Source organism: Ptychodera flava, chromosome 22, assembly GCF_041260155.1.
Source record: "Ptychodera flava strain L36383 chromosome 22, AS_Pfla_20210202, whole genome shotgun sequence".
In the NCBI taxonomy this organism is placed as follows: domain Eukaryota; kingdom Metazoa; phylum Hemichordata; class Enteropneusta; family Ptychoderidae; genus Ptychodera; species Ptychodera flava.
In genome coordinates this window covers 32,778,383-32,794,579 of record NC_091949.1, presented here as the reverse complement: position 1 = coordinate 32,794,579, position 16,197 = coordinate 32,778,383, and the positions used below count along the sequence as shown (strand labels likewise).

The 16,197-nt window shown below is 38.0% G+C and overlaps 2 protein-coding genes and 1 long non-coding RNA gene across 3 annotated transcripts in view; all 3 read left to right on the top strand.

Annotated features, from left to right (window-relative positions):
- The window catches only part of LOC139123214 (N(6)-adenosine-methyltransferase non-catalytic subunit METTL14-like), a 49,160-nt gene that overhangs the window by 12,445 nt on the left and 20,518 nt on the right, over nt 1–16,197 (top strand). The window contains exons 4-5 of the mRNA XM_070689327.1: nt 4,732–4,794; nt 5,480–5,567. Coding sequence (XP_070545428.1) covers nt 4,732–4,794; nt 5,480–5,567 — 151 coding nt within the window. The remainder of the gene's footprint in view (nt 1–4,731; nt 4,795–5,479; nt 5,568–16,197) is intronic.
- On the top strand, nt 6,105–8,401 carry LOC139123215 (uncharacterized). Its single transcript, XR_011549620.1, has 3 exons — nt 6,105–6,506; nt 7,634–7,813; nt 8,184–8,401. It is a non-coding gene; the product is annotated as an uncharacterized lncRNA (long non-coding RNA).
- Nucleotides 8,844–11,461, top strand: LOC139122400 (uncharacterized). Its single transcript, XM_070687782.1, has 5 exons — nt 8,844–9,032; nt 9,391–9,628; nt 10,107–10,203; nt 10,456–10,765; nt 11,379–11,461. The coding sequence occupies exons 1-4, from the start codon at nt 8,884–8,886 to the stop codon at nt 10,725–10,727; spliced, it is 756 nt and encodes a 251-aa protein (XP_070543883.1). The 5' UTR covers nt 8,844–8,883; the 3' UTR covers nt 10,728–10,765; nt 11,379–11,461.

Below are 16,197 nucleotides of genomic sequence, written 5' to 3'. Positions count from 1 at the left end.
TTATCAAATGGTCCATCCCGATGTATTTTTGTGCACAATTAACCATGCAGTGTATTTTAGTTTACAATGTAAGATGTCAAGTTAGGTAGGGATTTGAAAGGAATAGTCAAGTTCACCACAGTTTAACTTTATCTCTTGTGTCATCATCCTTGTGTAATTGGTTTGTAAGTTGTTCCAGATGTGGATGCACCAGCTGTTCTGGAAGAAAACAATGTTTACTTTTCCCTGTAGGGTTTCTGAGTTGATGATTGTATGTTGAAATTTCTCCATGTATCTGGTGTATGGGCAAAGTGTAAACATTGGTTGCATCTTATGTATTTCAGTCTATGTCAAATATTGTAAATGAAAAATCAAGAACAGTTTACTGTGTGCTTGTAAAAGATAACATATTTGTCAATACATAAACTGCCTTGCAGATTGAATGTCTTAAAGATTATCACAGAAGTAGAAAAGGAAAAGAAACTAATCAAATTGCTGTAACATATTCACTCTCAGTGCCTGTATAGACCTATACTTAACTATTTTATCATTACATTCAGCTGTTTGTTATATCTGTTATCACTCTCCATGGGCCAAGGCACACTTGGGGTCAATGTCATCACTCTGTGCCAGTCTGTGTATGTCAGTCTGTCTGTATATGTATGTCCATGTTTCATACAATTGTTGACTTGTTTTGATAACTATATGGGAGCGAACAGTGATGTTGTCACTATTTTTTATGTCATACGATCCAATATGGTTGCTAGGCAGCGATTTTATTACAATGTTTCATGTACAGAGCATAACTCAGACATATTTCCACCTGTATCATTCAAAGTTGACATTGACCTATTTCATACATATGCTCGTCAATTTGTTTCACGTCATGTAGCAGTAACATGTCAATTATTGAAGTTTCGTAAGTAGGTGATATGTCAAGAAATATGACTGCATCAAATTCATGAAACTTTATACAGATGTTAACTGATGTAAGCTCACATTGCTTTAACATTGAAAAAGACATTTATCAGTGTCATTTTAATTAATTTGTAATTGCATAAGTAATGAACTTTCCTAATTAGGGTGATATAGCCACAAATTATACAACGTCAAATGTGATGAAACTTGATACAGATGTTGATCTCATAGTGTTGTAAATACTGCATCAAACTTTATGAAATATGGTACCAGTGATAATCTGTTAAGTGTTAGAATTGTATGCAAAAATGTTTTGCAACATCCTGTTGATTAATTCCTAGTTGACTCATTTTATGAACTTTAGGATGGTGGCCTACATTGGTTTTATGTTTTCATCACCATGGAACTCCTTCTTGGCCATTGAGCGCCATCTGTATCAAAGTATTTTTATCACAGACCTAATTAATGAAGAGGACTCTATCCTCTCTGAGGACATGTAATCAAAGTACCCATTATTAACAAGTGGGGACTGTGTCATCAACGATGACTTGTTGACTGCAAAATGTTCTTTTCAGTGATTGGCTTAAAAGAGTTTCAGAGCTGGACATGGTATCATGAATTACGTCTGTAGCTAAAGACTCCCCATCTATGAATGACATAGATACTTTCAAGGTCACGGAGCTTGAAAATCGAATATGTAATACGAAAATTAGGAGACAGGTTTTCTAGCATCTAAAAGTTGTGCAAGCATTGATAATATCGATGACCACTTGACATATAAACTGATCAATCATTGACTATAGAGACAAAGTTATGATTTGTTTTACAATATACTTGAAAGTGTTATATTGGGCTTACCCTAATAGAAGAAACGGAACGGAATGGAAGGCCATACAAAATGGAAATTTGTTTCCATTTTTTTTTTGCGATGCGTGTGTGACAGTATGGCGTACATCAAGTTTGCTTGCGTATACTTTGCTTTAATGAAATAAAATTTCAAAACATCGTAAACCTACTGCCATCGACAACATCAGTTTAATATAAAGGAAAATGAGGGCAACTCCACACATCGGCTCTACCAAGTTAGTTTAATATTACGATATGGTGAACAAGTCATCGTTGATGACACAGTCCCCACTTGTTAATGGGTACTTTGATTACAGGTCCTCAGAGAGAATAGAGTCCTCTTCATTAGGTCTGTGATAAAAATACTTTGAATAAATTCGCTTGATACATGTGTGAGTTGTAGTTCAGGACATGGAAAAATCGTAATAAAATGGCCACACGGTGGCCATATGGATCGTATCACAAAACAAATAAATGTGCATATGTATGACATAGGTCAATGTCCTTGTAGCAAATTTGATTAAAATTGGTTGAGATATTAAAATTGGTTGAGATATGCCTGAGTTATGGCTTGTACATGAAAAAATCATAACAAAATGGCCGCACAGCAGCCATATTGGATCGTATCACAAAACAATAATGTGCATATGTATGACATTGGTCAATCTCCTTGTACCAACTTTGAATAAATTCACTTGATACATGTCTGAGTTATGGTTCTGGACATGAAAAAATGTAATAAAATGGCCACACGGCGGCCATATTGGATCGTATCACATAACAAATCAATGTGCATGTGCATGACATAGGTCAATATCCTTGTACCAAGTTTGAATAAAATCGGTTGAGTTATGCCTGAGTTATGGCTCTGTACATGAAAAAATCGTAACAAAATGGCCGCACAGCGGCCATATTGGATCGTATCACAAAACAAATTGATGTGTATAGCTATGACATTGGTCAATGTCCTTGTACCAACTTTGAATAAAATCTGTTGAAACATGCCTGAGTAATGGCTCTGTACATGAAAAAATCGTGATAAAATGGCCGCCTGGCGGCCATATTGGATCATATCACAAAAAAAATTGACGTGCATATCTATGACATTGGTCAATGTCCTTGTACCAACTTTGAATAAAATCAGTTGAAACATGCCTGAGTTATGGCTCTGTACATGAAAAAATCGTAATAAAATGGCCGCCTGGCAGCCATATTGGATCGCATCACAAACAAATCGACGTGCATCTGTATGACATATGAAGTAATCCTTGTACCAAGTTTGAATGAAATCGCTCCAGGCATCTCTGAGATATCTGCGTGAACGGACTGACGGACGCACGCACGCACGCACGCACGGACGGACGCACGCACGGACATGACCAAACCTATAAGTCCCCCCGGACGGTGTCCGTGGGGACTAATAAAAGGATCATTGCATTTGTTTTGTGTGGAATACATGGCAGACAACGGTGAATTGATAGTGCTTTGACCCTAGTCATGTGATCTGGGTCCCCGGTAAACCGGTTTGTTGATTGAGTGATTCGTCTTAACGGTGTTCGGAACTGAAAATGGGGTTCCTTCATCAGTCGCTCTCTTGTTTTGTATCCTCTCCGCTTGGTTGTGTGATAAAGTCATCTTCATCCTCGAAGAGGAGAAGCCAGATTATTGAGAGAGTTAGTCACTATTGACTGACTCTAAAATGAGCCATCCGGTGTGTGGTGTCATATTATAATTAACATGACCCAGCATCGACCGGAGTTTCTGGACGCTTATACGGATATTTGTTTTAGGGCATATTTTGAGCATTGCTAGTGCTCGTTATGTTAACAGTAAATGTTGTACTAATCTGACAATGATTAGTTTGTTTTAGGCATTTAAATCGATTATCCGAACTTTTGGTTTTGTGTCAATTTTCATGGACTTTTTAATAGATTATGCTGTTCCAATAACAATCAGGATCAAATCAGGACCACGGTCACCATGTTTTCCTATGAGAATCAAGGGCTGTGGTGGAGGCCGTATAAAGCCAGTATCACACAGCATGCTACAATGAACTTCAACGTGAAGTAAATTCACTTTTGTTCTGATCTCGAAAGATGAGGCATTACAAGAGCCAAGAAAATAGTTGATGCATTTCAAGTTCCGATGGTAGGCGACTGGCATTTGCACCAACGAAGACAAGCAGGTCTGAAACTGGGCCGTGCTTTAACAGTAAAATTTGCTCTCAAGGAATTATGATTAAGTCAGCTGCAGGGTTTGAACCTCTGAAAATGGGGGTAGACCTACCTACCCTAATTTTGAAAACCATGTTATCGAAACAGCACAATTTATTTTGTTTTGGCCTTACATAATTTTGCTTACTAAATGTTTTCAAAGCAACTTTGTAAATATACTAACAGTTAGGAAAGGCCATTGAGAGTACAGTTGTCAATGAATGATGAAGGGGAGTAGAATTAAAATAACCGATCTTTCTTATGATTTCATGATTATTTTTTTTATCTTTTTAATTTTGCCATTCCTACAAACTCTTTGATCGGCAGTCTCTTGTGAACTGAGTGTTTGTTTTTATATCAGTGTTGAATGTCATTTAAAATTTGTCCACATTGTCCTCAAGGAAACTTTCAACCATTCTCTTTCAAAATCAGGAAATAAAATGTGGGGTCACTGTACAAAGTTTTGAACTAGAGAAAAAAATACCTAATATTACCCATATTTGCAATTCAAAATGGCTGCCATCCCTGTGTTAACTCTTTGGAGGTAAAAAATTCTGATTTTCAAAAAACTAGGACAATGAAAACTTTTCTAACTCCAAGAGCTTAAAAATGAGCCTCCACAAGTGGTATGTCAGAACAGAATTGTAAAACTTAGAGAGTCTTGATATCTGTCCCTGTGATGCATTCAGCCTGAGGTCAACCTTTGGTTCGAAACCGTAAAAGTGTTGTTTGCTTGTATTTTATAACTTCTCTATAATTTGTCTGTTTTCTGTAGGTATCTGAGTTTGAAGAAGAACATGCTGAGCAAGAATATATAGACTCAAGTACATTTCTAAAGGTATGTCAGTGAAGTTGTTCACCTCAATTCCTTGCACAAAGGTCCAAAATTACCATTGATAACAATGGGTTTGGGCCAAACAATGGTAATGAATGGGGTATTTCATCATCTGCGACACTTCACAGAGGTTTATTAAAATGGCAAATCTATAAACTTTGCAAGATATAGCTAACCTATATTCATAGCATCTAGATATCTCCAATAAATACACAATATTCTCATTAACAGTCCAGTAGCTGCGCATTGCAGTCTGGTGGTTCAGCACAGAATCTACATCACAAATTTTTACAACAGTCAGAATGGTGTTCAACCATTGGTATGGCTGCACCCTCCAGTTAATCTCAGATACGCCATTTAAAGGACCAGTAGCTATTACTAACTTAACAGATAGGAGTTTATTGCATTGACATTTTAGGCTATAACAACCAGTTGTCATAGAGGGTTTGGTATCTTCACATCATCTATTGTAGCTGTTTGGCTCAAGAAGTCAGTAAAAACTCTATTCCTGGGTAAATTTACTTTTAATGTATTAAAGTGACATGCTGATTGGCTGATGTAGCCAAGTGAAACAGAAATCAACCAATCATGTACTGCCAGCCAATAGAATCAACAGGTTAGAATCTTTTGATAATACAATCTTTTAAGTACTGATCAAAAATCTGTTTGTTTTTTTTAAATTAACCAGGGAACACAAAGTGCCAATCCACACAACGATTACTGCCAACATTTTCTGGACACTGGACAGAGACCACAGAATTTTATCCGAGACGTTGGTAAGTTCTTTGTGTATTTGTAAAGTTTAAGACTTCCCTTACTTATTCAGTCACTCTGAATGCTGTCTTTAACATTAAGTAAAAAAACATTGTTGAGTTTTCTGATAATTGGCTCAGGGCGTTTATTCAAAAATGGGTAAATTGTCAAGGGCATACCTTGAGGTTAATAAACGCCCAGAGCGTTAATTTGGGGGGATAACCGACACCCACTAAGTTCGAGTGGTGTTCAATAATCATGCATGAGTTTTGATGTGAAGCATTCATTTTATTGAACAAAGCAGCACTGAGGATACATATGATGATGAGATAGTGGCAGACTTCTGAAATATTTCGTTATCATTACTGAGTGTTTAATGATATTACCTTTTGACTCTTTAAGGTGTGTGTGTGACCCTTGACCCCCACCCCGCAAAAAAAAAAGTCTGGCTACTTGTGTTCACACACAGGGGCTCAGAAGTGGCTATATAAGTCAATATTACAGCGTTTTTCTTTCTTTTCAATGTTAAAAATAAACTAGCTGAAGCGAGCACAACACTTGTGTAGCTGTCTTTTTTGTAGCTTGTATTGGCATGTATAGTGCGCCCTCAATAGGGAGTGTGATCATATGTAAATGCGACCTTTAGTTCCGTGACCTCTAGCCATGCCTACTTCCTGTCCTCGCTATGCTTACTGTACTAATTTCCCAAGGGGAGCAGCTCTTCGCCAAGCCAAGACCGTCTGCGCCGCTAAGTACCTGGTTACTTAAAATGCATCATAAATATTCATATATTTATGTGGGCGAGTCTGCATTAATGAGCGTCAAAATGCACCAGGGTTACCGGCGACCTCAAGCATGGAGCAACATGATACGGCTCTGGCGACTATTGTTGTTGGCAAAAACTCAGAGCAAAGAAAGTCCGGTAGAGTATTTACGGAAAGAGTATCAAAGGCGATTAGATGGTAAGTGGCATTTGATGCTTGTACCATGCCATTGTTCAGCACTGTTTTACCCATTTAAACATGCAGGAAGTGTCATAGCTGCAAAATTGTAGCGCTACGGTGAGGCGGTCGGTGATTTTTGGTTTTTGCGACTTCGCTCACCAGTAGCGCTACAAGGCCGATGGCCCTGGGGAGTATCATATAAGCGCGTCGTACTCGACCAGGCGTTTTGATGTGGAATGCAACATATTTACTGCATTTGGTCGTACCGATTTATCACTACTGAAGACTAAACAGTATACTGCACTAACTTTGTCATTTATGGGGTTTGGAATTTGTTCAAACACGACGATCGCGTTCCGAAACATTGAGCGTGGGGCGTCGGTGTTTGTGGGAGCCGCCATTACCGGAAGTTGGTAATGACGGCTCCCAGAAATGTTTCGGACGCGATCGTTGTGTTTGAACAAATTCCAAACCCCATAAATGACAAAGTTAGTGCAGTATACTGTTTAGTCTTCAGTAGTGATAAATCGTTACGACCAAATGCAGTAAATATGTTGCATTCCACATCAAAACGCCTGGTCGAGTACGACGCGCTTATATGATACTCCCCAGGGCCATCGGCCTTGTAGCGCTACTGGTGAGCGAAGTCGCAACAAACCAAAATCACCGACCGCCTCACCGTAGGCGCTACAATTTTGCAGCTAGAAGTGTCACAATTGAGCGACCGAGCCCGGCTAATTATTTCAGTGTAATTCAAACGGGGGTTCCATTTCATCAAATGAAAACAAATTCAATTACTCACTGGGTCATATTTTGAATGGGGATGTGGCGGAACCGAGTACCTGCATTAGCAGTGCATGTCTGTTTCACCAGGAGCATCTGATAACAATTACAACATCATATGTAAAGGTACCACATCCCTAAAATAGATTTTCAATATCCGGTTAACAATAAATATACTTTAGTTACAGAAGAAAAGAGTATTGTAAAAAAGTGTCCAGTGGATAAAATATCTTTGACTTTAGATGTATGTTTTAAATGACAGCAGAAAGCAGTGTGAATTTATTTATTTGTAACAGTATTGAGGACCCAGTGAGAGAAGTGAAAATATTTCCACTTCAATATTTTTTTATTATTGTCCATAGGATCTATGAAAACTATGAGTGTGGCAGTGAGCAGTCTCCAACAAATGAGTTGTATAAATGTTATGTACAACACACTGAAGATCCTGAGAATGTGGTACCTAATGTTACCTTTGGAAGTTTGCTTCGAAGAATTCTCCCTGGAGTTAAAAATGAAGTATGTCAACAAGGTGGCAAACGCATGTATCCTTTTAAGTTTAAAGTGCACTTAGAAAAATTGTGTACATGAAGTAATTTTGCCTGAATTTGTGACAGACACACTGTACTAATCACCAACAGAGTTTCATCCCTGTAACAATGATGGGAACTATAGTCATATTGGCAATATGGAAGTTCACAGCTAAAATTTGAGCAGCAAATTAAAAAAAGAGAGAGACAAATGTACTATTTTTGTTACGTGTACATGTATTAGCAATGTATTACAAATGTACACATGCATGTTGAGGATACCTAGGCTATAGTCAATAAGTTTCAACTTGTATTAAATTTTCTTGTATATATTCTTCATGTATAAATTTTATAAGTGTTCAACCTTGACTTCTGTAACAATTAGACATTTTTACAAGAACATCACCAGGAGGACAGAAAGGAAGAGTGATGACATAACATGGCAGCATTTACTGCAGTTCAAACCAAAACATGGCTGGGCAAACCACTCACAAGGGACCAAAGCAGAATTCATTCTCTTGGACAAAGACCAATGCAATGGTCAAAGGGTGATGAGGCAAATCACTGTAGATGAAGACTGGAGTTGGTCATTGAAAATTCTCAATCAACAGATTCGTATGAGAATTTAAAGCTTCCTTTGTCATGGCCAAGCTGTTTGAATGAAATTGAATTCATGTTTTGGTAATGGCAAATGTGGATCTCTGCTCGGGCTTCAAAACACTTTCAGCAAAAGAAACAAAAAGCACAGCAGGAGATGTCACAGGAAGACCAGAGCAGTGGCTGACAGTCCAAGGCCATGAGATGAACACCGGTCAGTTGGTTGCAGCATGATCTTATCCATGGGTGTCAACAATAAAATGTGCAAAGAATGTGCAACTCTTAAACACAACTCTGGTAGGTCTCTCAGTAAACCTACTAAAGAAGTGTCACTGAACTCATTTAAACACAAGAGAGAATCATACATGAACAGAGAGGAACTCCTTGCCAAACTTGATCAGGAAAGGAAAGCAAAAAGAATGCAAAACGAAGAGAGGAAACTCTTCGTATGAAGCTACAGTCAGAATTTCAGAAGTTTAGTATAGAGGATGACACGAGACTTTCGCACAATCTTTGATGCCGTCAGTTCTGATATCACAGATAAGTGGAAAGATCAAGAAGACATGATGATTCTATGGGACAGCCAGAGAAAGGCGCTGCAGTCTAAGGGACCTTCAGGCCGTCGTTGGCATCCAAAGTAAGTTATGATTAAAATGAAAGGTTTAAAAACGAACGATATTAGATTACATTGTAGGTGAGAAAATAAAACTAATATGTGTAACAGTATCATAGCCTCATGTGCACAATGTTCAAAATGTTTTCAAATAATATGCAGCAAATTGTTACTAATAAGGAAGCGCTGGAATTCACAGGAGTTATATCCCTATTCATCAAAAACTTTTGATGGGGAAAATGGGCGGCCATGATCAGTGAATAGCAGCAAGTCAATTTGGCCTGTGGCTAGCTATTAAGAATGAGTCCATCATCAGATTGTTCCAGTCCTAGTCAAAATAAGCAGTGCAAGTTTTAATGATTTTTCTCCTCTACATTTTCAGGGTGATACGAGTATGCTTGTCTACGTGGACACGTAGTCCAAAGGCATACGAGACGCTAAGGAAATCAGGCATGCTTATACTTCCATCTGGAAGGCTCTTGAAAATGTATAAGAACAGTGTATCGCAGAAAGCTGGCTTTAATGATGATGTTCTAGAGTGGATGGTGGCAGAAGCCAAGAAGACATTAGGCCCTGAAGGATATGATGGTGGAATCATTTTTGACGAAATGCAAATTCAAGTGAGTGTAAAAAGTAGTCCCCACATCACCCTCACCCATAAACTGTAAATGGTATGTGTGTATGTGTCTCTCTCCCCCCCCCCCAAATTAAGTGATGGAATGTCACATACAGACCATTTACAACAAAATTTTACTGATGGAATTCGACCCTTAAGATACAAGTACTGGTATACCAGCACCAGTCACTTCTATTGCCATGTGAAGAAGGTCAATATCAATTCTTCATCTGAAGGGTAAATTATTTTGATTTGAGTGAGGATGGGTTTTGGAGGGGTATCCCCTTCCCACTGCGTAACATGTGTGTTGTGTGGGTCAAAATATTGGCTTCTTCTAAGACAAATGTTAAGTTAAATTTTTTTAAAATTCGAAACTGCCTATTGTAAAATATTTCCACCCAAAACCGTTTTTGGCGATGTGAAACAAAAACTTAAGGTATCCCTACAGTCGACAATAGATATCTTTCTGTTTGTTTGCTCAGGAAGATTTGCAGCTCCAGCATGAAGGTGATGAAACCAAACTTATTGGCCTTGTTGATCTTGGTGATGAGAGTGATCATATGAAAACAGTTATAGCAGGTACAGTACACTATTACCTTGTTCTTATAAGTATATTACCAAGTAAACTCCAGTACAGTAATAGAAAAGTGCATATTTTCCAGAGATGTTCAATCCAAGTCTCTTTTAACATGGTAAATTATACCAAGGGACTTTGACAGACAGACAGACAGAGTGATTGGTTTTGATAGGTTTCACTGTCAGGAGTATTGCAGGAGACTGTGAAATATTGTTTTTCATCCTCTAACTTATAACTCATTCTGTTTCTCTTAGGAATTGACAAAGCCCAAATTGCAAGCCATGTGCTGCAAATGGTGTTTCTCGGTAATTCAGGATTTCGATTTCCATTTGCACATTTCCCAACTCATGAGGTGGATGCACCATCACTCTACATTGTATTCTGGCAAGCTGTCAAGTGGCTCAAAAGAGGTGGTTTCCATGCTTTATATGCTTGCTGTGATGGTGGACAAGCTAACAGAAGCTTCATCCGCATGCACTTCAAAGAGAAAGATCCATCAAAGAACAATTCACAACAAGAAATCTAGTTACCAGAGAACCATTTGTTTTCTTTATGGATCCCTGGGTAAGTTCCTTTGGTGGAATATTAATTCTAATCAGTGTTGATTTATGAATTTATAAGAATGCACTTGCAAGTGCTGAAGATTCTGTGTTTAATGTATTTATCATTATTTTAAGTGGTCACATGATGTCGTTTGTTTAACCCTTTCACCCCCAGTTCCCTGTATACAGGTCCAACTTTACCACAGAAAACGATGGATTTGGGAAAAACCATAGCGGTGAAAGGGTTAACATGTCAATTTCCTTTCTTATCCTCTTTTATCTTCACAACTTTTTGAAAATTTACTATCCCATTATATCCTTGATGGCTAATTTTTGATCATATTTAAAAAGTAGCTATGTACATACAGATAAAATAATAATTGACATACACATATTGATAGTTACAATCAGTCACTCTTTACTAATAAAACTGACACTTGAGTGTATATAAGTTACATATACAGTAAAGTGAAATGATAGAAAAGACCACCATTACTAGCTGAAAAAATATTGTATATTTCATCTGTAAATAAGTCAACATGCCACTGTTTGATATTATATCAGCAGTTACATAATTCCATTGTTCATAGAGTTGGCTTGAATACTAAATCCTTTTTATTTTGTCTGTACTTTAGCATAACTTCAAGAAACTGCGCAATGGTATAGAGAAGAGTTCGGTCAGTGATAGAAGCACTTGCTATCTGAAACTTGGTGACGGTCACATCTTATGGTCCACATGGAAGGCAGCAAACCATTTTGACCAGAACACACACTCACTGCCCATTCACCGACGCCTGAAACCAGAACATCTGGATTTAACACCAGCACTGAGAATGAGAAATCATCTAGCAACTGACTTACTTGATAAGACTATGCTATACCTAATGACGGTAAGGAATTCTCTTACTAAGAGTGATTCTTAGTGGATTATGTTGCATCATAACAGGGCAGAGGAAGAAAGGTGACACATTGAGGAGGTTTTAATCTATGCATGATAGAACTTAGACAGTTGAACTTGTATTATTTCTATTATCTTAAAAATACACTTGGTATAGTCATGATATGATTCCTCTGTTTTGCTCAATGAACCACCACCACCTATCTCAGTAGTAGTTAAAAGCAATACTGTTAACTACTGATGCTCTTAACAGCTAAGTACTCTTAGTTGGAGAGTTGTGATACAGGATTACATCTTAAACCACACTTTTGGTGATATCTCATAGCAGGCGTGACCTTTCTCACCCCTACAAGGTGTGAGTTTTGTCTAATCTGACTGGATGACTGAGTCTGTTAAGGGCTCACTTAATTGGTAGGCATTTGCTATGTGGGTGATTGTCATATTTGGCCTAGTTGTTCCCATTTGCACATTTTTGTCACATATAGAAATTTAAGGTAAGTTGTCTGAAAACAAAGTCTATCAACAATTTGTAATAGTGATTTATCAAATTTTACATGAAATATTGACAACAATTTTCTTCCCATTCAGGCATATCAACATCATATATCAATCAGTGGTGCTTCAGCCGGCCACCTGGAAAACGTCAAAGCAGCAGCAGAATTTCTGACTCATACCAGCACAATGGTTGAAACTTTCAGTGACCCAAGACGATTTGTATCAGTGACAGATGAGAGACTCATGGCCAATGACAGATGTCTTGAGTGGTTATTGCAATGGGAAAGGAATGTCAAAGAAAGTAACCCCCAGCTCAACAGTGCAGCAGTGAACAGAATGCTCCTCTCAGACAAAACCAGGTTTGACTTGTGTTCAATGCTTGTGGGATTCAAACAAATCGTAAGATATCCCTCGACAGACATGTCCGGGCCTCTGTCAGTGCTCTGAGAACAAACAGCAACTTGGTGGAAAACATCTTCTGTCAGCAACGTGGGATGAATGGCCAGAATGACAACCCAAGATATACACAATACGGACCAGCCATAAATGCAATATGCCTAGGACAGATTACTGTTACTTCGAAAAATAACACTGGCTATATTGATCAATTACCGTTTTTCAAACCAGGAAGACTCTGTCCAAAATAAAAAGACTTCAGTTGCTGATAGGGCAAGCAATGAAATAAACACAAAATAGAAGGTAGCGCCAGAAGATGTGGAGCTACATAAAATGATACTACCCATCAACGATAAAACCATAATTGAGGATTTTGAAAAGTCCTAATTATTAACCATGAGAATGGGTTTTACATTCGTACCATCAATGGTTCAATTAATATTTGGTTTTAACTGGAATTATCTTTGGGTACTGGAAGCCCCATTGTACAGAACTATTTATTATCTGATCAACTGTGTACTCATATGTTCCCTTCAGTGTTTGTTAACCAGCTTACTGTCGTCCCTCAGTAAGCATGACATTGTTTTGCTTTGAATGAACGTCATGAAAAAATGCTACAAAATTCTGTACACAGGGACTTTAATTTTTAAGCAATTCAGAGTAAGATTTTGTAAATTGAATGAATTTCATTGAATGGTGAAAAACCTCAGTTGCTTTAGCTGTGAATTTTTAAAGCACAGAAAAAGTCGGGCCAAAGTAAGTAAATTCTCTGTTTTTTGTCTTGACAGTAGCTGGCAGAATATCACATATTGCACAACATGGATGTAAAATGAAGTTTCTACTTCGTTCATGAATAGGCACTCACATTACATGGAAATACTGAAGTAAATTTAAAACGTGCAAGTGTCTTATTTGCTTGAACTGCTTATCTGCATTGGATGCAAAAGAAAGAATTTAATTTCTCTAGCCAAAATATATGGACTCTGTAAATATCTCACCCCATCAAATATATTGAAATCAAAAGCAAAATGGCTGAAATTATCAATCAACAAGGGTAGGCATAATAGCAAGAATATAACACTTTCAAGTTAATTCAAAGTATAAAATTGTTGAGAAAAAGCCCTGCGGGAACAAAGTACACTTCATTTACAACCCTGGTTGTTTAGTTAAAGCGTGGTCGCTTTTCAAGTGGCCCCAGACCATCTAGATACTGCTGTAGTGCCGCAGTGTTTAATATGCACTGACTTTCTTTATTCTATTCACAAGCTTGCTATTCATGGTGCTCTTAGTGTGACTTCGGACATAGGTCAATTGTACAGAAGAAAGAACAGCTTCAACTCTTGTTTTGTGTATATTCTTTCTTCAAAGAATTTTGGATTTGCTGTTACTCTAGACTGCAGCAATGTATGTGAAAACATTTTGTTATCACTACTGTCTGAGATGAACTGTTCAACACCTATTTTGTTCGATTTGGTCAGTGAAGATTGTTCTCTTTGCATTACTCTCTTTCGGTGGGCAGTTGTCTTCTGTACTTTCAAATCTCGGCGATGGTCGCGCAGGAACTGACCAGTCCCATATTGAAGTAACGCTTGACCACATCAGAGAACAGGGCATAAGCACAAGACTCAGCTTCTGATGTCAGTGTTGCATCATGGGATGTATGTACATCTTTAGCTAGCATCTCCTCAGGGATCTCCAATGCCTTAATAAACTCTGCTTGCATACTCTTGTCATTAAGGACACTTGTGACTGTGTTGTTTATGAGGTTTTCTTTATGCCTATCTAAGTTACTTTGTTGTTAAGCATACATTCCTCATGTCCTCTACACGTAGAAAGAACATAAAGGCCTTGTCTGTGATATGAGTGAGCCCATTTCTCCTGCTTTGTTTGTGCTGCGTGAATGAGAGTGTCTCTGGGTAAGCTGTATTGGTGGCGATTGCTGCTGCTGGAACCGTCATGCTATCAAGCAGCACTTTCTTTGTGTATGCTCTTCGAAGATTTCTTCTCACCTCAGCATCAGTCGAGCCTATGTTTCCTTTCAGATACCTTCTGTTTTTCTCTCGTTCCTTTGCTACTGTCCATCCACCCACAAATCTCACTTTACCTTTACCTTCATTTGTCATGTTTTCTGAACTGTTCCTGTGGTCTGTTGAGTTGGTCCTTCCTGCTGACATCTTAAGCCTGACTGCTGTGGCAAGTTTCTCTACAAGTTGATTTCTCAAGCTTATGCAGATGTCTGCTAAGCATTCATAATGGGTATCGGTTAAGGTCAGTGTTCCACACAGTTGCTTAAACTCACATTCAAGGTTTTCATTTGTTGTCACATACTCATGAAAATCACTGAGATATGAGACAATGTTTTCTTGTTGGCTTTTTCCACTGATTCTGACTCGCTGTTTCCTTTTATGAGATGGTAATTCTCGACCACTGGAGGAGAGAAACGCTCTACTGTGATGCTTATCTGCATTCTGCAAGCTTTGCAAGAGACAATTTAGGTTGTGTGGGGATGATCCAGGTATACTGGCAAAAGACGAATGGTCTTCAAGAGTGTTGAAGAATTCCTCCACTGAAAAATCCTGCGGTAAACTTGAAAGTTCACTGTCATCCTTGAGTAACTCTGCAGCTGCTTGTAGGTCTGTAGTTTCTCCATGATCATCATTACAGTGACTGGTGTGATTCGGAAGTTCATTGAAAACTTGTGTCACAAGGACATTGTCTTCGTCACATTCACTATCACTGTCACCAAGAGAATTGGACGCACTGGAAGGAGTTCATCCACTTGTTGAACTGGCTGTTGCTCACCTGCGCAATCTACTGCAATGGAAGAAAATTCGAGCTTATTATTTTGTAACTTAAAAGTTATAAAAACAATTTTATTGCACAGCAATACAAAATGAATGAACATGGCTCAAAATCATTTTTCACGTCCCATCTGACTATTTTGGACAATTTCATGTTCATTGGTATCAATCTCATTGATTTTTGAACAAAGACTGTATTGTATTCAATATGCGCCCTGTACCTGTGACATACCAACACAGAAACAGTTTGTAAATGCCTGTCATTATCCATAGTGCATCAATATATCTTGTTTTACATATCAGTATATATATTTCAATATAAATGTTCATATAGGCATGTAAGAGGTAGTAGCCGCCAAGATCACTGTGACCTGCTTACTTTCTCAAAATTTTCAGCACTGTATCGGGTAGTGCCTAATTTAAAGGGACATGAGCTGTAACTTTTGGCCATTTTTTTCAGTTTTCTGGTTCTATGTATCTCAACTACAGTTTTATATTCAATTTCCTCTAGCATGATGAAATACCCAATATTTTACTTGTCAACACAACCTATATGTTCGCAATGGCCATTGTTATTGTTGACAAATGAATTATATTCCGGACTGTACACACATAGGCTCTGTTCAAAAGTTGAAAACTTGGTATTACATCATGCTTGAATGGTTCACACCAGAAATGTAGTCGATACACATATACAAAAGTACCAGAAAAATTCTCAAAAGTTACAGCTCATGGAGCTTTAAGTACTATTCCATGAAAATGAATTGTTTTGAAACCTTCCATGTACTTCACAAGTTCATTGTGTAGGGCTGACACACAATCATTGCTGAAATGTATTAAATTGACACAATTTCCAGACATAGT